This window comes from Ostrea edulis, chromosome 3, assembly GCF_947568905.1.
Source record: "Ostrea edulis chromosome 3, xbOstEdul1.1, whole genome shotgun sequence".
Taxonomy (NCBI): Eukaryota; Metazoa; Mollusca; class Bivalvia; order Ostreida; family Ostreidae; genus Ostrea; species Ostrea edulis.
Window position 1 is genome coordinate 47540303 of NC_079166.1, and position 25546 is coordinate 47565848.

The 25546-nt window shown below is 34.8% G+C and overlaps 1 protein-coding gene across 6 annotated transcripts; it reads right to left on the bottom strand.

Annotated features, from left to right (window-relative positions):
* Positions 1-1725: 1725 nt before the first annotated feature.
* On the bottom strand, positions 1726-18002 carry LOC125675346 (multiple epidermal growth factor-like domains protein 10). Of its 6 annotated transcripts, none has more exons than XM_056157994.1 (11): positions 17823-18000; positions 17678-17718; positions 16751-16894; positions 16320-16469; positions 15351-15482; positions 14087-14230; positions 4717-4821; positions 3102-4443; positions 2959-3017; positions 2655-2789; positions 1726-2560 (listed from the first exon to the last, which is right to left on the bottom strand). In XM_056157994.1, the coding sequence occupies exons 1-8, from the start codon at positions 17912-17914 to the stop codon at positions 4232-4234; spliced, it is 1020 nt and encodes a 339-aa protein (XP_056013969.1). In that variant the 5' UTR covers positions 17915-18000; the 3' UTR covers positions 1726-2560; positions 2655-2789; positions 2959-3017; positions 3102-4231. The 6 variants fall into 6 exon arrangements, with proteins under 6 accessions (XP_056013969.1, XP_056013968.1, XP_056013971.1 ...); XM_056157993.1 differs by having other exon boundaries at positions 3102-4446; XM_056157996.1 differs by lacking the exon at positions 14087-14230 and having other exon boundaries at positions 3102-4446; positions 17823-18002.
* Between the last annotated feature and the right edge of the window lie 7544 nt (positions 18003-25546).

A 25546-nucleotide genomic window follows, 5' to 3' on the forward strand; every position in this document is an offset into this window, starting at 1 on the left:
GTCGAAGGTTTCATTGAAGCGTGAAGCAGCAAAAGGGGTGGCATGTTCTGGGAATTTCCACCAGAAAATCTTTTCAAAATTAAAAAAACCCAAAATTGTGCATTCTGGGAACATTTTTATGATTTATGTGAAACGCTAAATGTGTTTTAGAATGTAAAATGTGTTTTAGAATGCAAGATATTTTCATATCCCGTGATTTCAAATTCACAAATTCTTTAGAATTGATTTACACCACTTCTCGCATATGTTGTGGCACAATACGTTTGAAGTTTCCCAGTAATTGATGTAAAATTAAACCAGATGCAGCCAAAAAAACAGTAATACCCCCACCCAAAAGTTTTTCTTTAAAATCTAACTTGCAAAGAAGCTACAATAGTTACATGTACCATATATACCACATGTCATATACATTCTTCCTGCAGATGCATTGAGTATTATGTTGGGTAAAGATCAGTCCTCGTATGTTCTATTCTATTTGCTTTGGACGTTTGATAAGAGTTACGCTCTTTGATAAGGAGTTATGTCATGTATTTCATATCTTGATTTCAGCGTGTTACAGTCCCTGAGACATTTCACTAACCATTTTCTAAATCTACATGTACTTTAACTTGACAAGTTCTCCCACTTTTATGATAGTAGTAAACGTTTAGGCAGTGGAGTAGTAACACCACCTATAAATAAAGTTCGCTTCATCAAACGTTTTCCTTATACACATGTAGCAGCTGGTGAATGCAGTTTAACATCGATTACACATTTTCTGTGTTGACCTCAGTGTCTACACAATAAAAATTTATCTTTCTTACAATTCGTCTCCGACAAATTAAACGGTTAACAGCTATACTAATCACGTGATACTAGAATAAAGAACAGTGATTAATCACGTGACACTATAATAAAGAACAGTGATTAATCTCGTAACTCCTATTAGGAATACGAAATTAGTAGTTGGACAAACACGGAACCATGGACATACATGTACTAAGTAGGATCAGTTGCCAAGGAGGAGTAAGCAGCCCCTTTCGACTGGTCACATCCGCCGTGAACCCTACATTGCGGAGTAATCCACAATCAAAATCAGCTTGTCAGACAGAATTTGACTCAATGAGAGGTTGTACTGGCAAACTAGATCGTTATAACGACACCATAGCATTTGTGAAATGATGCCTTTAAACGAGAAAGTTGAAACCCCTGAAGCATCAAGTTACATGCATTTGTCAGTAGCTTGCCTCGATATACAAAATGATCATACGCAGAATAGGCGTTTGTGTAACAGATCAGTTGAGAGACATAAAGACCATATGCAGGTGGTAATGGAATATTGCTACATAAATATGGGGCGTTGACGATGAAACTTAAATCATCCCGTTTGTCATAAAGTTGAGTTGTTAGTTTGCCGTTAGCATCCATGTTTCATAAGAAATCTACGGATAACTCCGTTTACCTGAGCAAGAGATAGGGCTGACGGCGAGTGTGACCGGTCGACATGGGATGCTTACTCCTCTAAGGCATCTGATCCCATCTCTGGTGAGTCCAGGGGTCCGTGTTTGTCCAACTTTCCATTTTGTATTGCTTATATGAGTTATGAGATTGATCACTGTACGTTATTTTCACCTTTCATATTCTAGTAGTAATCTCGGGTAGTGTAAACGAGGGAAAAGTTGAGTTTTCATTAAAAAGACGGTGTCCAAAGGACAAACCTTAATTCAATTATTGTATCGAACAAACAACAGATCTATAGTTTTATCTTAATCTTACAATACATATATCTACAAACAACCAAAAATCAAAATTTGTGACGGTAATGCAAGCATACAGCAATACCAGACCTTCACCGTGCGCAGAAAAAAACGGCGCCGAATTCAAAGGTTTTTATCAAGGATGGATCTGTCGCTCTCTATTCTTTTATAAGGAGTGGATCTGTAGTTTGCTGTTCTTTTATAAGGAGTGGATCTGTAGTTTGCTGTTCTTTTATAAGGAGTGGATCTGTAGTTTGCTGTTCTTTTATAAGGGGTGGATCTGTCGCTTTCTATTCTTTTATAAGGAGTGGATCTGTAGCTTTCTGTTCTGTTCCATAACTCCCAGAGAGTTACAGCTGATATGTGACGTGTTAAATGAATATAATATACAATATATGTTCAGAAATGATATTTATGGAAGAAGTTTAGGTTTAAAATATTTCTTTTTAAATTTCGAAAGATAATATCTGTCGATAAATTGATGATAGATATCAATGTTTTAGATACACCATTTTCTTGTTCGAAACAAAAGATATCCGTTTCAACATACAACACAAGACTAACGTGTTTCGCAGTACAATATGTTTCAGCACTTTGTCACTTTTATACTAGCTATAATTTGCGAAATTTATAACTACATGCTGAATAAATTTAAACAGTTTTATATTCCATCATTTCAATTTCCACCACTGGTTTGACTTTTCTCAATTTTGGAACGACATACGTGCCTACATATAGAATGACAATCAAAGTAGAGAACAAGGCCAGCATGGTAATTCCAAGCGTCATCATCGTGCTCATTGACGGATACTTCCGGGTGTGATCTTTATAAAAATGAATATATAAACTTCAAATGTTGACGAAAAAACCCAAACAAACGAAGAGCAAACTCTCAGCAAAGATCATAATTTCCTTTACCCATTTTCCTCACACAACCCCGTGCATGGTGACAGAAGCCTTCAGTGCATTTACAAATTGATTGACATCTTTTACCAAAGCTTGGATATGGACAGACTTTGGAGCAGTTTCCATCATAATACCCAGCAGCACACTCTATAAAGCAGATTTGTGTTTTAATTAATATAGAGCATGAACATTTCATAACGTAATCCTTATAAAGATAAACGAATCTCATATCCACAATTCCATACGGATTGACAATTAATTATTAAATCAAACTCATTGTTTTAAAGCATAATCAATTTCACAAAAATGTACTTACCTACACACGTCTGAAGATTGTCATTCCACATAAAATCTGCGCAACAGCCTTGGTATTTTCTGTTATATACGTAAAGATGAAATTCATAAAAATGTAATACATTACAGAAAAAAAATTAATGGTAAAATCTACAAGTTCTTTACCCCTCACAACTGGAGTTTGAAGCATAATTCAGATGGCATATAGATGATATAAGAATAAAACTTCTGAAACGCATGTCACTATAAAACACGACAAAGTATTTTTATCCAAGTGATTTATCGAGAGTTCACTGAAAGAATTGTCGATTCCCATTGAATAGTGACAACTTTACAGTGATACTTGCATTTTCCTGGTATATGAGGAAGTTTGGATCGCTAGTTTTAATTAGACTCAACCAGGAAAATATAGTTGATGTATTATAGTAAGATCTGAAGTACAGCCCCCTCGATACATAGATATGGAGACACTGATAGCTGTTACAATAAACGATTCCGTGTATAACATGTTTCTTGTAAACAAAGGAGTTCTCATGTCGTGAAATATCCACACGTGATATAAGCAAGATATCATCACACTCTATAGAAAAATTTTGAAGCAACACTATCCATATAACTCATTTTGACACCAGCACCATGCCATCAACACAAGAACTTGGCTGTCACAAAAGACCTGTTATTTATCAGACAGTGGCTGTCAGAATCAAATATACGCATCATTTAAAACTCACCTAGTTTCATATATATCAAACAGACATTTACCAACCTCTGCATCGCAATTTGTCATGAATTTCTTAAATAAATAAAAAACAGGTTCAGTGGTACACGCTGACACATGCAGGCGAGGATCTCTGGAACTTCTCCTCTGATAATCATAATTTGGTAGGAGGCTTACCTTATCAAATGTAAATTGGCGAAGAAAAATTTATTAACACAAAAGAATTATTTTTAATAGCTGTCAAAATCATATCGTAAATCTGATTAATATTAGAAACAAAACATTTCGCAAAAAATAAAAACAAAATAATATAGAAATCATAATTTAGATTTACGACATAGTTACATATAACGATCATAGATGAATAGTTTATGATATACATTAAATCTTACACCATATTGTACCAACGGCAATATCTAAAAATTGAAATACATTTTCATGTGAACCATGTTCAATATTGTATATTTATACTGGTTCAATGGTTTTAATAAATCGAAGTTACAATTAGAAGTATGTCCAACTATTCCAAGCATACATGTAATGAAAGGATTCTGGAAAATGTATGAATGAATCTAGTCTATATAAGCTGGGAGTTCGAGTTCGCTACACTGTGCCTTCCACTTCTCCCTTTGTCACAGCGAGTGAAGGACAAGTACAGATGCCCGATCATCAGAACAAACAGAAGGACACCAAAAACTGATAAACCCATTTTGATCTCTATATATCTATTGGGAGAAATTTGCGGCTCTGTTTGGTGTGCAAAGAAACTTAATCCTTTTTCAGAATCGTCTGCTGAAAAATAATGACAAATTCGCATTTCATATCAAATTGTCAGTAAAAATGAGTAATTAAAATAAATATTACTGTCATTAGTAAAATTTAGATTACGATAGTTTCTAAAATGCTCTATCTCTTCATGATGTTATAGTATCAACATTTTCCTACCAGTTACAGTTGTACCTCGTATGGAAATTAAAGGAAAATGGGTTATTTACAAAACATGTTGGAAATTAAATTCATGCAATAAATCTGTTTTGAATATTTTAAACAGTATGTATTTACACTCGACAGCTATTGGGAGTTTTTCATGAGACGTCACTCTCTTTAACGATATCGTTGTCCTTTCTATGGTTGTCTCCATATGCTTATCAGTGCCTCCATTGTGCTCTATCAATGTAAACCAACAAACTCATTTAACTGAAAACAAGTAATGTTGTCCGTGATTCATTTACTATGAATTATGGTTACATATATATCGAGGATAACCTTTAAGATTTGTTAAGACACGAATTACAAAAGACCCATGGACCAGAATGGTCACCTGAGCACGCAGGTTTTACTTTTCAGAAATCATTGAGTTACCTTGTGCTTTTCATACTACTCCATTGTTATACATGTACAGTGTACCTAGTACTAGATGATAGATATATTGGTATAACTATAATACATATTTGATAATTTAAAATTATCTTATAGTTTAGTTTTATCACATCACACTGAAATTATCTTAGTTTAGTTTTATCACATCACACTTAAATGGGATTTTCTTTTCAGTTCTAAAAGGGCAAATGAACTTTTACTGTTTTCAAAGAGGGCTCATTGCTTATCAAAAGTAATCATGCAATTTCCAGTTTGCCTCCTTGATGTCCAGGAGTAAAGATTTTCTAATATATATTACATTTTCAAAATAGGATCAACAAGGTCCCATCCTGAACCAAATGCTCATGTTGTTGAACTTTATCAGTTTTGAGGAAATAGTATTAAGTGAGTACATGGTTTGTCCTTTTAAAGGTCAAGTGTAATAAAAATAGATTTGAAAATAAAGTTTATAATTCATTAAAACCCGTTTTGAAAAGTTTATTGATGTGTTTATTTTTTTTTTTTTAATCCAGGTAAATGCGCAAAATACCTATTTCAAAATCGTTGTTTATAGAAACGAATGAAGGGATTGTCACCCTTTCTTATGACGTCATCTGAGACAATTGTAATTGTTTTCGCCTGTATGTCATCGTTTTAATTTCTGTGAGAAATTGCCAGTTTTAGCAACACCGTGGATAGTGACGATGAAATACCGTAGATACACTTGAGTTTAGGGATTCAACCTTTATAATGTTTGTACATACACCCGTTTCGAAACCATCAGATTATATACATTTATATGTTCCACAAATATCTCATTGGAATCTCATTTAGAAATTATTTACCTGGCCCATAGAAAATAGGGAATAATATTGGAAAAAAATGTTCTATCAAAAGATAACCTTTGTATTTTACACAATCGAGGCTAATCAAAATCAGACTTCATAAATACTCGCCGTATATTCTATTGTAGCGATTGTGAGCGTATTTAACTAGATTGACTCTCACGTTTGTATTTTTTTCATTATGGGATTTATTTGTATGAGATTGATCAGATTCAACTTATAATGTGTTTAGCTAGATATATATTTAACTGAAAAATGCCTTTTTGAAAAAAGAACAAAAGACAAAAGAAAAAAACTTATTGTGCACAACGTTATTTGTACCCCCCCCCTAAAAAAAACCAAAAACATCTACATGTAAATACAATATCATAAAATGTAAATTAGGCCTATTAGTACATGTAATTTCTTCACAACACACGTCAAATGCGAAATTGATATATTACGGCACAAAGTTAACGAATTGTAGCATTTTGAGGTGTGAAATTTTGCCTTAATGATTCATGATCTATATGTAGCACATTAGGAATGTAGCATATTAGGAAAAGGAAAAACTTGTACTTGTTTTCATAATGAACTTGAAAAAAAAGCTTTGGAAATTGGACTGACCTCGCAATGAATAAGGTTTTATCAAAATGGGTTTTTAAAATTAAATTCATTTCCATTTTTACTATATTTTATTTTTTCAATATATATATAGTGAAGAAATGAAATGATGACGATGAGTCCCTTATAAATATAGTATGAGTACGACAATATTCGAAAGATATTTCATTTAATAAAAGAAATAAAATCAATTCGAACTAGGTAATGGGTGACATTAATTTTTATGTGCAATCGCAAACCCATTGAATACAATGTCGCATTAAAGCATTCAGTGGTGGATGTAGAGAGGGGTGGATTGCGTGCATCCCCCCTTGGGTTGAACTTTTTATATAATTAAAATACATCCCTCCACTTGTTTTGTAGGATGTCCAGTTAATCATCACTTTGCACTTTGTTTGGAGTCAAACAGGATGATGGAAACCTGATCCTCGTTAATTAAAGTGTCACTCACTGATCCTCGTGGCTTGTCACAAATCTCAGTGTCTCTTTTCAGTTTCAGTATCCAAATTCTTCGATATTTAGTATCTTTTGGGAAAAGAAATATACTTAATCCCTGTCCCGATTTCACATTGCAGTTCAAAGCAGCGCATTGTACCATAAATACAGGACTTTTCTATGTAAACACTATAAAACCCTATCAATGCAGTCGAAAGTTGTCTCAGATGACGTCATAAGCTACGAGCGATAACTCACGTCACAACACATTTATCGATCGCTCAGGTAAAAGTTTGATAGCGCCGTGTAATTCACGCAAAGTGATTTTTATCAAAATTGTCATAGAAATTAATCCGTAAGTGTACGACAGACATTTTTCTGTATCAAACTCAAATTTTAGGAAAATCACCGTACTTGACCTTTAACTCCTCTCACAGTTTTAAAGCTTAGGCCTTTGTAAACTACTTGTGTGTATTTCAAGGATTTTGAATCTCAACAATTTTCTTTCGTGTTCTGAAATATTTACATGTTTAACTTGGTTAATTTTTGGGAAATATATTCCACGCAGAACTCTTGGTTTTACATGATTTCTCCGTCTTAACAAGTGGGGACCTTCTTATTTTACATAGTATTTGTATGGGTATTGAAAATGTGCATGTGGCAAGGATTTTAATATTCTTCAATTTTTGCGAAAATTGCTTGTTGAACTTAAAGGTCAAGTGTAATAAAAATAGATTTGAAAATAAAGTTTATAATTCTTTAAAACTTTTAATGTGTGGTTGTTTACGCTTGTATCTCATCGTTCTAATTTCTGTGAGAAATTGCCAGTTTTAGCAACACCGTGGATAGTAACGGTGAAATACCGTAGATACACTTGAGTTTAGGGATTCAACCTTTTATGTTTGTACCTGCACCCGTTTCAAAACCATCAGATAGTAATATGTCTATGTTCGACAAATATCTCATCGGAATCTCAGTTAAAATTATTTACCGGGCCAGTCCATAGAAAATTGGGAATGATATTGGAAAAAAATGTTCTATCAAAAGATAACCATTGTATTTTACACAATCTAGGCTAATCAAAATCAGACTTCATAGATACTCGCCGTATACTCTATTGTAGCGATTGTGAGCGTATTTTAGGATCTGATTTTAAGTAGATTGACTCTCACGTTTTCATTTTTTTATAGGAGTTACTAGTATGAGATTGATCAGATTCAGATTCAAATGTGCTTAGCTAGATATATATTTAATTGAAAAATGCCATTTTGAAAACAGAACAACAAAAGACAAAAGAGAAAAACTTATTGTGTATAACGTTACCCCCCCCCCCCTTTTTTTTAAACATATACATGTAAATACAATATCATAAAATGTAAATTAGGCCTATTAGTACATGTAATTTCTTCACAACACACGTCAAATGCGAAATTGAAATATTACGGCACAAAGTTAACGAATTGTAGCATTTTGAGGTGTGAAATTTTGCCTTAATGATTCATGATATATTAATTAATGTAGCACTTAAAAGCAACTACATGTAGGAGAAGGGAAAACGTGTACTTGTTTGCATAATGAACTTGGAAAAAAAGCTTTGGAAATTGGACTGACCTCGCAATAAATAAAGTTTTATCAAAATGGGTTTTTTAAATTGAATTCATTTCCATTTTTACTATATTTTATTTTTCCAAAATATTATAGTGAAGAAATGAAATGATGAGTCCCTTATAAATATAGTATGAGTATGACAACATTCGAAAGATATTTCATTTAATAAATCAATTTGAACTAGGTAATGGGTGACATTAATTGTTATGTGCAATCGCAAACCCAATGCATACAATGTCGCATTAAAGCATTCAGTAGTGGATGTAGAGAGGGGTGGATTGCATCCCCCTTTTTGGGTTGAACTTTTTATAATTAAAATATCTCCCTTCACTTGTTTTGTAGAATGTCCCGTTATCCATCACTTTGCACTTTGTTTGGAGTCAAACAGGATGGTGTGTCAGGGTTGATGGAAAGTGTCACTCACTGATCCTCGTGGCTTGTCACAAATCACAGTGTCTCTTTTCAGTTAAATTCATCAAAATTTAGGGTCTTTTGGGAAAAGAAACATACTTAATCCCTGTCCCGATTTCACATTGTAGTTCAAAGCAGTGCATTGTACCATAAATGCAGGAATTTTATATGTAAACACTATAAAAGCCTATCAATGCAATCGAAAGTTGTCTCAGATGACGTCATAAGCTACGAACGATAACTCACGTCACAACACATTTATCGATCGCTCAGGTAAAAGTTTGATAGTGCTGTGTAATTCACGCCAAGTGATTTTTATCAAAATTGCCATGGAAATTAATCCATACGTGTACGACAGATATTTTTCTGTATAAAACTCAAGTTTTAGGAAAATCACCGTACTTGGCCTTTAAATCAGTTTTAAGGAAATATATAATGAGTGTATGGTTTGTCCTTAGTATGTCACAGTTTAATGATGGCTTATACTACCTTAAAGCTGACATGAATTAATAAATACGTACACCTTTCTCATCTAATCCGCCATATTTACATGTATCTCAGGTAGCCTAATTTACTCTACCCGTATATACCCCAAATGTGATTGTCACACCTGAGTAATTTTTCTAGGTGGACTCGACCAGTGCACATCTCCGATAGTAATATATAGGGAATGCGAAACAAATAAAATCACATTTTAAAACATTCTGCTTTGCTCAAAATTACAAAATATTTATTGTATACCAATGCAACATTCCGAAAGTTTAGATAATTTAGAAAAAAATGCAAAAAACCTTTTCTTGCATACTTGCAAGTGCATGCAAGTATTCGCAGTTTCTTATGAAATAAATGCGGAGAAATCATTTGCCAATTACATACTGATAGAATGGAATAAGCAAAGAGCATGAAATATATTATTTATATCAATTCTTGCAAAATACAAGTCCATGCCATATGCATAATATGTAATACACATGGCATATTCGCAAAATTAAAAAAAAAAAAACCGTATCAAATACGGCCGTCAATTCAACAGGTATCGGAGATTTGCACTTACCGAAAATATTAGATTCTCTTTATTCTGATAAATCCACGAAACAAAATCATAAACTCCATTTGTATTTCGTTAGAACTTTACAACACGTTGTCATTCCATTATACAGAATGCCACACACTTCACCCGTGCCAAACAGGGCATCTTCAATTAGGGGAGATGTCAGAGTCGAAAAAATTTCTGGTATTCAATGCTTGTCTGGTCGAGGTTTTGCAGTTTATAGAAATCGGGAATCTAATCATATACACTGAGCATCTGGTTGGATATATTGCGTGCTCAATTCAAAATTTATCGATGATCATATACACACTTGGATATACAAATCAGGGAATAATGATCGAAAATATACATCTGTTTGAAAATGCGGGTATTACATTTGCAATCCATAATAAACAGTTGATTACACAAAGACACATATAAAAGGAAATGTATAAATGAAAATATAGTTTTATTGTCTCTTTGGGAACCACATAATTATTTACGATCTCTGTATGTCCATATTCATTGATTGAACAGGAGAGAGAGCGAGATAGAGAGAGAGATTGTCCTACTTCGATGTACAATATATCATTTCACAGAAGGAAAGACAATTGATCACTGATATAATGGTCAGCTTACCAGCATTAAAAATTTCCAGCTATTTAAAAATTTGTGATTGACAATATATTGAAAACTTACAGGAGTTGATGCTTATAATTGAATTCATTACAAATTTTTAAAAATATATTAGTTTAAACTCTGCATGTAGAAAATACTGACTTTGTATGTTAGAATAACGGAAAAAAGTAAATTGTCACAAAAGTGGGGAGAGCAGACCAGCCCAGCCTCAACCCCCTGTATACGAGCCTGAAACAACATATCAATTCGTGTTGAAAAAAAGGTGCATATCTGCATTTCATTAAATTCCAAAGGAGCTCGAATTTATGTGTTCCCCTATTAATTATTGTATGCAAGATTCGTTCCCGAATTTAGTATCATGCTTTCAGTCAGAGCAGAAATGAATTCATTTTGAAGTACATCTAGTTTGAATGCAAATGTGGGGTTCCTTCTTTTAATTTCATCACACTCATTAGAACCCCTTCCCTCAAACTATGCACCTTTGTTTTCATTGATATCTAAATCGGCATATGAATCTGGATATAAATTATATAATGTTTTTTTGTGATCATATAGATATCGATACTAGAAAATGTTTATACTCTTGCGTTTTGCATATCCTACATGTACTAATGCATTACAGTAGATTGACACTGTATCATATCAAATAAAACCTCAACACGAATTTTACTGATTTATGAATACTAACATCTTATCGAATACATTTGAATTTGAAATTTCGACGTACAGCGGTACATGTATGTCTATTTTCAGAATTTATCCATTGCGCCAGATCTACGAAATGAAAATAATTATTATGGCATGTTACAGAAACGTTAAAACACACATGTGCTATAGTGCTGCAATGCATGCATGCGATTTTTCTGAATACATGTATTTATGTATTCGTGAATGAAGTTCCTACGCTTAAAACTATCTTGGCCTTTATGCATTTTGTTTTGTGATTTTGGTTTACCATTCCTTACACTGTGTAAATAAAGGAAAACTTGGTAAAGGGTGCACTTCTACACCATACAATTAGTATGCATACATGTGTTGAAAAGCAAAATGTACATGTAATAAGCAGACATGTATCATCATTTTTCATGGGGGGTGGGGGTACAACAGGAAGAAAAAAATGAAAAATTGGATTCTTCAAAATTTCTTGCCATTTAAAATAATAATTAAAAAAGATGAACGAAAACAGCAATAAAATAAAACAAAAAACCCAAACAAACCAAGATGTTTTATCCGATGTTCAAAGTCCTAATGTGGGGGTGAAGGATTAAAAGAGTCTTTTACTTTGACTGCCTCAATAATTTCCCCCTACACTTCATTTTCTTCCATCGTTGGGGGTGGGATGGGGTGGTTAGAGTCCTCTACTATGAGTGCCTCACAATATCTTCATTTTCTTAATTGGTGGTGGTGTGTGTCTTCTACTATTATATCAGAACTGTCAAGTTGGGGGAGGGGTTGTCACCCAATATATCTTTTATTTGCATTACAAAATAACGGTCTCTCACCTCTGTCGGCGCGGGTTCGAATTCCGCTCGCGCCGGTAAGTGAGAAAGTTTCCCAGTTTACTTTCGGAAAGTCGGTGGTCTCTTCCCAGGTATATTGTATCTGGGTTCTCTCTTCCACCAACAAAAACTGGGCGCCACCAGATAACTGAAAAATTGTTGAGTGTGGCGGGAAAGACAAAAAAACAACAACAAAATAACAATAAAATGGATGTTGTTATCAAAGGTGGGGGACAGACACTCTAGTCCCCTCCCCTTGATTCTATGTGCTTGATAACGATGCATAATATGATAAACTCATTTATTACATTTTGCATTAGTACAATTTGCGTCGAGTTCAACGCAGAATGTAATAACGCAAAATGGCATAGATATATAAGATCTATTGAGCGCCAAATTAGCATAAAATGAAGTAATTGAAAACAACATTATTTAAAGGCATGTTTAATTTTTAATTATTGCGTGCTTTAAATGAATCAAATATATCTGTATTATCAATTAATGAGAGGAATATTGAGTTACTTTTCTCTTATATTGAATTAACGATATCATTTGTCTTAATAAGAGCGCGATTATTACAAGATCGTCGTTTGAATCTCTCTCTCTCTCAATCCCTCTCTCTCATCCCATACACTCGTACAGTGTTGTACATGTATATCAAATTATCTATGCACAAACAATTTATGTACCTAAATGATTTCCTGATTTATAAATCTGCAATACTCTGACCAGTAAATCATACGGCATAAGGATTCATGCAAAATACAGGGTAAATATTCTACTCTGATATTTCTCCTGATTGAAGATAGCTGATCGGCACGGGTTAAGTGTGTCGCAGTGTGTACAATGGAAATGTTGTTTACTGTTGGAATACAAATGGGGTGTATCGTTTTGTTTCATGGATTATGCTAATAAAGGGAGTTTTACTACTACTTTGAGTATTTTCAACAAGTGTACACGTACATCTACGGTCCTTTACAGATATTACGAGTAGACCCAGGTAAATAGTCGTCCGCATTCGATGCTTTTTCATGGCGAACATACATGACCATGTCTTCTTTATACGTACAGTAGCATTTATGTATTTGCATTTTGCTTGAAGTAAGTGTGAATGGTATATATTTTATACTCTTTGCTTATTCCATTTCATCAATAGATAATAGATGAACTATTTCTCCGCGTTTTTGTATAGTTTTGACATATTTATTGCATATGTACGCACATTCACGTAAAGAAAACGCATTCTATATTTATTTATCCAAAGCGTTTAGAGTGATTTACTACTGTACGATATGTTTATTGTAATTTTGAGCACTGCGTGGTGTTTCAAAACCTGATTTCATTTCTTCTTGATTTCCTATTAATTAGTATCGGAGATGTACGTGTTACCCACCGAAGCTACCCGCACAGGTAAATCGAATACACTGATGTGAAGTAAAGCGTAGCAAAACTCGTCCGCTTATATACCATGCGAACCCTGATACATATAACAATAGAATATCCAACTAATATGGCGGATTAGCAGAGAACTATGGCGGACATCTAGAATTATACTATATTTATTAATTCATGTCAGCTTTAAGTAAAGTTTTACAACTCCTGGCATTTTGCCATGTTTGCTAATCAATGCCAAACAAAACGGACATCTTATACAGGTATATAACCTTCCCACGGCCGTAATATGTATCCCTTGTTCTAAAATATAATGCATTTTCCTAGCTCCGCCCTAGGGACTCATCCCAGAAATCGTGAATTTCAGTTAGGGTTAAGGACTCAAGCTCATTATTATCACGTAAACATTTTGCCTCCTTGATGTCCAGAAGTAAAGAAGACTTTCTAAGATACAATGCATTTACATCTATGACTAACTTAACCACATCTCTCAACCCTGGGGTCATCCATTTCACGGATTTTGCTCAATATTCATTATAGGCATGTCATCATCCTGATTGCTTGAGTCACACGAGTGACTCCGCTGATCTAACAAGTGAATTTTAACTAACCATCCGAATTCTTTTGGCACCCAGAGGAAGGATTGCACAGGTCTGTGGAACAAAAACATTCATATTGACAACCCAATCCATAGCTTGGGTATCGACATGGCTTTACACAGTCTTTCCCGTTAAATCCAGCAGGACATCCACCACCTATTTGTTCAAATTACAATGTATGTATTTATAGCATTTATAATCATTGATCTTTTTTTTTTTACTTTCACTTTTTTCATCAAAAAACAGAATGATACTATATTAAAATAAACATGTACTTGTATATATAACACTACAATATTTACATCATAGCTTGATTGTAATATTTAAACAGGAACATTATGAAGACACTTAGGACTTACGTTACATTGTACCTTTTAACATCATTAAAAGTAAACTCTCCTTGTGCCTAAATATCTACAATTGAGTGTTCCATCAGAATTCTACTAACAAGTATGAAAGTTAAGGGCTGGTATGGGTGTTTCGATCCAAACGAGATGTAGTAAATATTTCAAAAAAGTCTCGGATTTGAAATCAATCTTATCGTTAACATATATCCTTGGATGACACAAATTCATTTAATCACTACATGCATTGAAGCCATATGGACTTGAAAAATAAATTTTACACCAAATCACTTCAACGCAAGGGCAATTTATGTGTCCAACTTTCAGTAGCTCTTTCAGAAGATAATGTGGAATGTCATATATTTCGCTGTTAATGCTGTGTACATGTAATTATCAGGCATGTCGCCGATTTTGTCGAACCCAATAAAACCCAGTAAAACCTAATACAAGTATATACAAATATAGTATAAACATACATATACTAGTATGTACATGATCCAGCCATGTTTAAGGTTAGTTTTACATCATATTATGTTTTTGGATTATTTCATTGCAGGAGAAAAATGTTCTTAAATGATTTATAAATAGATTTCTATGTTTGATGATAATATTCACTGATCTAGTATATTTCGGGGGGGGGGGGGATATTCCATTATGAGTATTTTTCCGAGAGATCATTTACGCTAAAGGCCTAATATTTAACGCTTTATAACTGAAATTGTATCAAGATAAGCAAAAATTTAACAAATGTCAGGGGAAGGTGTATCCTCAACCATCTTGGGATCCATGTAAAAGAGACCTTCAGAAATTAAGACTTCTATCAGGAAAAAGTTATACATAATTTGAAAGAAATGTATATTATGTCAACTTTAATAACCACCAGGGTCTTGTATTGTAATAAATTAATCACGTTTAGTTTCCTTTTACGTTACCTGTGGTATATACCCTCGAGTCTCTGTTTGAGATAAGCGAGTCCGCTGTTAACATATCTATAGTCGCACTATCTTTTCCCCTGTTGACTGTAGAAGTTAACGTAAACTGTGATGTTCGATGCATGAAGACTGCTATAATCAAACGAAAGGAAAAATGAAATGTACTGGTACAACGTACTTAGCCGTCTATACACAAGTATGCAGACGCGTAAACACAAACAAGAAAGGTCTATAAGCCCAAAGAAACTGCAGAATTTAATTGATATTTATACGTTACAATTCAAAGGTTATCAATCACTGTCGTGTACTTTCAATTAAAATCAAACATAAAAATTAATAAAATTCAATGATTTTCGTTGCATTAAATTCGAAAGTTCACCAAAAAAAAAACCAACAACAACCCTGGTAAAAAATGTTATGCTATGATACAATAACGTATGAGTATTGAAATTTCAAATAAACAAATAACTTTTAAGACTCTTAGGTTCCGAGTCTCCAACTGGATTTCGTTTTTCTCTTATCGGGGACCTACAGATGATCCCTACTGCGTATTCCCTCGCTGATATGAGTTTTCGGGTGGTGGTGGATTGAAAGATTATCTGTATCTTACAACCTTATACATGTAGCTAGCTATTGTCAGCTAAACTTTTTTCTTTTCTTTGAGTGGGATTTTCTGAAACATACGCTTTTGATTACTAATTTGATAGAGGCTATCCTGATATCAAATGAAACAAGATTTTGCCCTCTGATAGTTGCTCCTTTAACTCTAGACACGAGATACAACAGTATGAAGTGCTTGTCTGGTTATTAACTGAATCTCTAATCAAGAGTTAATCTCTGACGTCAACACCACAATATGTAAACTTTGAAATTTCTAATAATACCCAAGTAAATAGAGTCCCAGAACTGAGGCAGAAGACTGTATTAGGACATTGATATAAAATATTTGGTCCACTTTACTTGCTTTACCATTGCTATCTTTCATCTGTTTACAACCAGTGGAAGAATTACACCGCTGTTCCGCGCAAAGACACAGTTTCTGACAACCAGCACCATAATTTGGATAACGGCAGGGCGTTTCACAGTACTTCCCAATGTAGCCGATACGGCAACTAGTAGCTATACAATGAAAAATTTGTACTACTATATATTTTGCAAACTCTTGTTTATCAGTACTTGGATACTGAAGTTGCACCTCCTTATTCCAATCTTAAATATTGAATGTCCAATAAATTAATTCAATTACATTATACAGTATTAAGATCAAGTATTATATGATGTTTTATGTGGGTATTACATTTGTCAACATAATTTATAACAACCTACCTCTATCTCGCTTATTTAGATTAATGCATGAAAAAATCATGATAAGGAGGAGCGGTGTTAATCTATACACTGACCAGGACTAGGACATCCGTTTACATGGTTACATAGGCTTTCACTGCAGTCACACCTCAGTCGGCATTGATTCCCATAAGTTGGATATTTACATTTGTTATTGCAGGAGACTCCAAAGTATCCCGTTTTACAAGAAATAGTTCGAGCTACAAACAAACACCAAAACATCGAGTTGTGAGCTTTCTTTCAAAACATCGAACAAAGTTTAATTCAGCAACCGAACTACATGTACATATATCTTTCAATTGATAAGTTAGAAATCGGATACTTCTGGTTTAGATTAGTCATATCTGTTTGAAGTATTTCGGACCCGTTTTGTTATAACTTTATTATAATGTTACATGTAGCACGTATTCTTAATACATGGGTTGGTCATTTCAGACGCGTGTAATCTGGCATTGAAGTACAGGGGATGCTTACTCCTCCTAGGCACCTGATCCCACCTCTGGTGTGTCCAGGGGTCCGTGTTTGCCCATCTATTTTGTATTGCTTATAGGAGTTATGAGATTGATCACTATTCGTTATCTTAATCTTTCATGTACGCGATAATTTATGATCGTTTCATGTAAAGCATCAGACCCCTGGTTTACCTACACGTACATTATATCGGAATGCTCATGTTACATATATATTATGAAATGAAAACTGTGAAGATAACGAACAGTGATCAATTTCCTAAATCCTATAAACAAAACAAAATCAAAAACAGAGCAAACACGGACCCCTGGAAACACTAGTGGTGGGATCAGGTGTCTAGGCGAAGTATACTAGATCTTATTTACCTACGACATCACTAAATACAACATCCATGCATGAACATTAGGTATAGGGAACATTTTTTTTTTTAAATTGTGTCAAACGCTTCATGATATTCTAGATTTTCATGTACTGGTACATGTGCAAATGAATTATTAATGAGTTATAAATACCTTTCCCCCAATCGAAAGAGCCGAATCCATATCTATGGTTACTGCAATATTATTTACAGCATTGTAATACTTTGTGCAAAATATTAGTATATAGATTATCTATAACACAAATCTATTTATAATGGAAATGAGAAATATGTCTTACAAGCCTTTCCAAAAGGGGAATGCGAACTGAGCTCTAATATTACCCAGAAGTACACTGCTCCACAGAAAGTACACGTAGATCCCAGTCACCATGTTACGTGTATCACACAATGTTATAACCCCTCTCTGCTCATTCAGAATAGTTTGTCAATAAGAATACTCTTAATCTGCATTCAGACTGGTAGATATTTGTACGACGAGGAAGTACAAAAACGTACTTTTAGTCAGTCTAGTGCGAGTTTCCTATATCTATCTTCAAACGGACACACAATCCGAACATATTCTGTAACATGAAAACCCCAGTGTAAGTTCAAGTGTTTCCATTGTACTTAAACTTGGAGATATTTAGGTTCCAAATTCTATAAGTTCTACTCAATTGTTTAATTTGACCATTAATATCATAGCTTGTTTTGCTAGTTTGTTCTTTATTAATTGTATACGAATGCTTCAGTTCTCCTTTGCAACATAAAACCGATATTGTAGCATAAACTTTTCATCCGTATAGAATTTCCCCTTTTCCAGATTATTTCAACCGGAATTTATATTTTCCCGCGTTTCGTTACTAATAGCGGGAAAATGTTGTATTGACGGTACAGTATATTGTACAGGTAGAATGGAATGATCCATTATCAGCCAATAGAATGCGAGTTAGAAAAACAGGTTTTCGAGCTGCAATTCAGGTATTCACTTCTAGCCGCCGTTCGTCACGAGATAGACGAAACTTAATGGATAATTAAATCTTATGTTTTCATCCATGCCATGCAAAGGTTAAACATTTACAAATAAGCTGTGAGGTCCGTTCACAAACCCCTGCATCCAGCGGCACTTTTCTAGGGTTTTTTGCGATTTTCATCGTTTTATTTCTAGTTTTTTCCTGGCCGGCCCTGATGCTATATAGAGGGGATTTGAGGTATATTTAAAAGTATTGTTATTTATGTATTGCTCATATTCTGTATATGGAGTTGGAAGGTTATCTTAATTTTTGTATATGGGAAAACGCCTTGTTTTTCTGCGAATTGTGTATTTAGAATACAATAAATTACGGGCGTCCAGCAATCACGACTGGCTGTCAGGCAATGTATGTTAGTGTTATGTTTTTGGTGTTAAAATGTAGTATAGTTAATACCTTATATTATACTGTACACGTACCTGTTCTTTCATTTACCGTAAGCATTCGATAACACAAATTAAATAGTTTGTCATGATAACTCTCTTGTGAAGAAATACGAATCTCGCCAAGGTACAAAAAATAAAAATGATACACGCCTCCCTTCAGAAATTAATTGATTGATTGGGGTTTAACGCCGTTTTGGCAATATTTCAGCCATTTTACGGCGGTTAAATAATTCCATTATGTTTGGTTGTGAGTATTTCCCTGACGGCCCCCAGTGAGCCTACTCTTTTTCGAACATCAGGGAAAAGATCTTTAGCGTGCCAAGGGGGTTGTAATCCTTGACACTGGACACCCTTTAACGTCCTATCTGACGGATATAAAAGTTAAAAATACATGTATATAAGCAGGTTAAAAAACAAAAAATAATTAGTGTATATAAACAGTTGCATTATGAAATTTTTCTGTAAAAGTCGCGTTCTTGTAAATATTATATAATATAATGATTGTCGATATTTGTAAAAAGTTCTTTCATTGATTGCATACTATTAAAAAGTCTATTTCGTATGGGCGTAAAATCACTACATTCTAAAAGAATGTGATGTACAGTTAATGTACAGTCACAAGATATGCATTCAGGCTGAGGTTCTCTGTTTAGTAGGTATGAATGTGTCAATTTTGAATGTCCAATGCGTATTCTTGAAATAATCACTTCGTCTTGGCGTTTCATTACGATGTTACACGATTTGATTACTTTGTTTTGAATAGAATAAAGTTTACTTGTATCACAGAAATCCCAATAGATTTGCCAAACAGAATTTACATACAGTTTTATGAAATATTTAAAATCAGTGTATGGAATTTTGAAGTGTACAATATCACCTTGAAGTGCATTTTTGGCCGCTTTGGTGTTGCCATGGATACCAATGTGACTTGGGATCCAGCAGAACTCAACTATTTCACCTTGTTTAGTTAAAAGACAGTACCGGTGTAAGATATCTAAAATATATGGATGATCAATATTCATGTTGTTTATTGACTGAAGACAGGAGTCTGAGCATATAGTAAATGTTTGTCATTAGAAGTTTTTATGTATTCAAACGCAAGCTGAATAGCCTTTGCTTCGACGGTATAAATTGTTGCTTCATTTGGAAGTCGTGCAGAGAAAACGTCGTTTGTGAGAAATACTTCCCTCATTAAAGGAATCCCGTGGGGATCCGGGTTAGAATAGATCTTCAATACCCTTTGCTTGTCGTAAGAGGCGACTACATGGGGCGGTCCTTCGGATGAGACTACAAAAACCAAGGCCCCATGTCACAGCAGGAGTGGCACGATAAAGATCCCGATCATAGGCGGTCTAAATTTTGCAGCCCTTCACGTGACGCCAATGGTAACGCCTCCATATGAAAGAAAAATTCTCGAGAGGGACGTTAAACAATATAGAGTCAACCATTAAAGGACATACATGTATACGATGCCTAAAATAGTATGATACAGAAATCGGTAAAGCATTTCTGTACAGGTTTTACTTTTGCTAAAACACATACAATTTCTGTATATAACCACACTAAATTTGCATGTTTATCTTTATGTATCAATATTCAGGTACTAATTATATATCTACATTGAAATCGTGTAGATATGAAATCCACCGTATTAGCTTCAAAACGAGGAGGGGTGGAGGAGCGCTAAAATAGGCTGTACCTGCTTTGTGAATAAAATATTGATTAAATGAATAAAACGAGGAAACTAAATGAAATATTTGATTGTCGGTATAAGAAAATGAATGAGGATTTAAATATTGATTGACACAATGTATTCTAGTGTGTCTACATATGGAAATAAGTCAATATACAGTTTTGTACACTTTGAAGTTTTAAAGTATCCACATGGCACATTGTACCAACTAATTTTAGATTTGGTTATTAATATGTATCAATTAGAAATATGAAATGTAACGTGTAGCGGTCACCCAGCCAAGTGCTGATCACGCTCGTCGGTGCTTAATTTGCGTGATCAAGAGAGACTATCACATCACTAGAAAAGCTAGCTCTCTAGCGAGGCAGTATAAGTTCCCTCTTATACTGTCCGCTACAGTTCCCCCTACTCGGGGAAGCTTCGTCCCAAAGCTTAGCGGGAGTCCCCTCCGAGTGTTTGGCACCTCATCAGTAACGACACCAGCCGTTCCCGACGACAACCATCGTCGTCCCCGGACGAATCCACGTCCGTAACCAGAGCTCCGGAGAGATTCTGCCTGAAGCAGGCCTCCCGCCGGGGGGGGGGGGGATACACCAAACTTCGTCGGATCTTCTCACACTTCTAAATAAGTTCTCTCACATGCAAAAGAAATAGGATTATTCAATTTTGAAAATATAAGAATTACTTGATTTGAAATATCATTAATGACCTAAATATGAAATGATCTGAAAGACTCGGAACAACGGCCGCTCCAAGTTAATACACCTATGTTAAACATTGAACAGGACACGTCAGTATATCAGTGTATATGCGCAGTGTTTCCCCTTCTGTGTACATCAGTCTTCGATCTTCTATTTCGAACTTCTGCATGTGTTACAGTTGTAGATGAAGACTTGTGTCGGATCTTTTAATGTCACACAACTCTCTGATCCTGAAAAATAAAATCCTCCATATCTAAGGACAAACAACAATCTAGTACGGCCAATTTTTTTTTTTTTTAAATTGGTTTACGGATTTCAGAATTTTCAAATCCGTTCGGAGGAGGTAAAAAAAAAAAAAGATGAAAAAAAAGTTCAAATGACAAAATGTTAAGTAATAAAATTTTGAGGTCAATGTTTTATTATCAACATTAATATTCTCTTCACTGTCAACTTAAGAAGGTGGTATATAGCGACTATTGTACACCTTGGCAACAATGTTGTTTCCTTCAAAAATGTTATTTGTTTATTAAATTAACTTTCTATCATTATCAAATGTCCATTGTTTACCGTTTAGTTATGTAAATCCCAAAATAAAAGAACCATATCGTTTTTCCATTCAAAAGACGGCATCCATGACGAATATAGATAGGGACGCACTAATCACCTGAAGTACTAAAATCCTGACTGACCTTACCAAGCATATATTTTGTCTAAAAATTTGCTTTTAAGTTTTAAAGTCTTATGTATGAAGTCAAGTAAAGTTATAAATAAAATTCATGAACCCTATAAACATTTATTCAAAAATTCTGAATTTTATATAAGTCAGATCAATTTATTGTTGGTAGTCAACAAATTTTATACAATGAATGAATTCAATAATGTTAAATATGTTTTCAACCTCCTTCAATATATGAAGAATTATAAAATATTAATTATGAAGAATATTTCTTTAAAATTCATTAATAAGAATTTAAAAGTGTATTCTCGGCAAAATGTATGCATGGTAAGGTCAGGTAGGGTTATATTTGTTTAGGTGATTAGTGCAACCCAACGCGGTACAAAGAATCACCGAAATTACCGCTAATCACCGAAAGTACCTAAGAAATGACCGAAATTACCAATAAAGGGACCGAAATTACCTCAACGTATGTTCAATTAGATGTCATCTAGTCACAAATCAAATTTCATGACGATTGATAATGGTTTAAAGGAGTTGTGGCCATTAAACCGATTAAAAATTTTATACGAGTTATTTCCCTTTACATACCTCGCGTACACAAACGTGAAACAATTTATTTCACGTGCGGTCGTTTGAATGCAATGCACTGATATTGTGTTTAATTTGGAATACAATGCCTACTTTATTAAGTTTTAAATATCAACAAATATATATCGTCGATTTTTCTTATAAGATCTGCACTTTGCATGATATCAGATATTGATATACACCACGTGCCTTATGTTTTATATATCGTATTGATTTATACAATAAAGTGTGATAAATAAAATGAAATCTTTGTCCTGATTTATGTATAGTTATTGCCATTTGGAACTTACTGGCTATTTATAGTTCGCTTTACTGTGTACGAGAATTCATAAATGGAAAGTAACTCAGATTTACACTTCACAATAATTAGTTTTATGGAAACAATTCCTTCAAATCGTTACCAATCTTCATGAAATTTGATGTGTGACTAGATGGTGTATAGATGAACATATACTGAGGTAATTTCGGTCTCTTTATTGGTAATTTCGGTCATTTCTTTGGTAATTTCGGCGATTCTATGCACCCCAACCCAACGTACGTCATGGATGCCATCTGAAAACAAGTATGATCAGTTTTTAAATCGAGGTTGGCTATTGACAAACAAGTTGGTGGTGCAGGGGTTTCAACAGTATCGTTTAAATTCAGCATTATGTAAATTCTATGGTAGTTATAAAGATCTAGTTTGCCAATACAACGTTGTATCATTGGGTTAAATGCTGTATGACGTGTTTCATACCGATTGTTCTTGGCACACTGATCTTAGATACGGACAACTCCGTTTACTTGCTCACGGTGGTTATGACCAGTCGACATGGGATGTTTACTCTTAATAGGCACCTGACCATCTCTGGTATCCTTGGACCCGTGTTTGCCAAACTCTCTATTTTGTATTGCTTGAAGGAGTTATGATATAGACCACTGTTCGTTATCTTCACCGTTCCATTGAGAGCAGCTCGGGAGTTGCTGGCGACACGTGGATTAAACCAAACGTTGGATCCAATATAGATAGATTGATGTTTTCCGCCACACTCAACAATTTTTCATTCATCTGGTGGCGCCCAGTTTATATTTGTGGAAGAGAGAACCCAGATACAATGTACCTGAGAAAAGATCACCGACCTTCCGTAAGTAAACTGGGAAACTTTCTCACTTACCGGCGCGAGCGGGATTCGAACCCGCGTCGACAGAGGTGAGAGGCCGTGTGATTTTGAGGGCGATGCTCTAACCACTCAGCCACAGAGATCCAATATAGAGAAAGGCTGGAAAGATTTTTGGTAGTTTTGCTTCTTTGTTCGTATTTTTTGTTTTCTTTTGGGGGTATGCAGTGATGGTTTTTTGTTTTTTTTAAATACCGGGATGAGGTGCCTGTGACATCTTTATTACTTTGTTTCTTGGCGACGTCTCCATATGAGTGGAAAAAAGTCACGAGAGGGACGTTAAACAATATAAAATCAAATGAATCTTTGTTTCTTGTGGTTCCTGAATAATGTTCTTTCCGTTTGTTGATGTAAAGGTGACAATCTGGTTTAATTTGAAATGATGGAATTCAGATGATGAATTTTCTGCCTACGTTTTAAGGATCGTGGTTGAATCGGGACGGTGGCTCTGGCCTGCCTTTTCGTGGTTGAATCGGAACGGTGTCTCTGGCCTGCCTTTTCGTGGTTGAATCGGGACGGGTCTCCCTAGAGCTTCTGTTTTGAGGAATTCTGTTTCATTGTACATATACTGTGTTTGTTGAGCAGTCACTTCTGTCTTTAGGACCTTTGTGAGGTTCGTATTGTCTTCAAACTCGTATTTACTCTTTGAGGTTGTGGTGGGTTGATACCAAGGTCTTGCAGCTGAAATTCGTTTGCATCTGGTTTTGTTTCTTTTAACGCCATTCACCCCAGATAGCGTGTTAAATCTCTCTACTATGTGTGAACCAATGGGTAGAGATTTCCTTCCCAAATAATTCCGTCGTAAAATTTAATCAATAGAACTTACGCTAGGAACATTATCTTCATAACAGATTCCATTTTTGGATAAGACGTTGTCTAATTTCATACATCTTCGGGGTTTTTTGTCTTATAATTTACGACCATGTCCACCACAACATCAGTAGACACCTTTGGCCTGGATCCACCCGCAACAAGCTATCGATCACATCTATGAGATACTTTGGTAAGGCGTAAAATTTCGCAAGACTTTACGCCATCATGATGCAGCTTTAGTAGCATTTGGCGGACGCTTTTCGGAAGTGGTCGACCGATAGTAAAAGTTCTTCCCAGCTGATTTTAACCATGTAAACCTACAGTTTATGTAATGTAGAATGTTTTTAACTGATGAAATCGAACTGGAATTTTCTTTCTTCACATGGAATTTCATTTCCAATTAAGAATTGATAAATTTTATGTAAATTCAAAGTAAACATGCATCTGAAAATAAAACTGGCCAATCGTGTCGCTTAATTTTTGGCACGATAATTGTATCCTCGAACACGAAAATTGCACTAATCAAATTATGCAGAATATGTCAGGTGTGAATTAGGGAATACACGTGTGTTTTCCGTTAATTGTTGCAGTTATTGATTGATTAGATATTGTTTAACGTCCCTCTTGAGAATCTTTCACTCAAATGATCAAGACGTCACCACTGCCGGTGGAAGGGCTGCAAAATTTAGGCCTATGCTCGGCGCTTACGGCCTTTGAGCAGGGAGAGATCGTTATCGTGTCACACCTGCTGTGACACGGGGACTCGGTTTTTACGGTCTCATCCGAAGGACCGCCCCATTTAGTCGCCTCATACGACAAGCAAGGGGTACTGAGGACCTATTCTAACCCGGATCCCCACGGGATTGTTCCAGTGACACCTTGTCCATCTACCTGTTGGATAGTCTTTACTCGAACTTCGTCACTCAAGATGACAATTATATAATAATTGTGCGACAATGATTCAGTTTTGATGAATTG

Coding starts and splice junctions, on each gene's coding strand:
- LOC125675346 (XM_056157993.1), bottom strand. CDS start 17,914: ATGGTGACTGGGATCTACGTGTACTTTCTGTGGAGCAGTGTACTTCTG. Junction 14,231..15,350: donor CTCGAGGGTATATACCACAG/GTAACGTAAAAG, acceptor TTGAACAAATAG/GTGGTGGATGTCCTGCTGGA. Junction 4,822..14,086: donor GTGCCAAAAGAATTCGGATG/GTTAGTTAAAAT, acceptor TTACATTGATAG/AGCACAATGGAGGCACTGAT.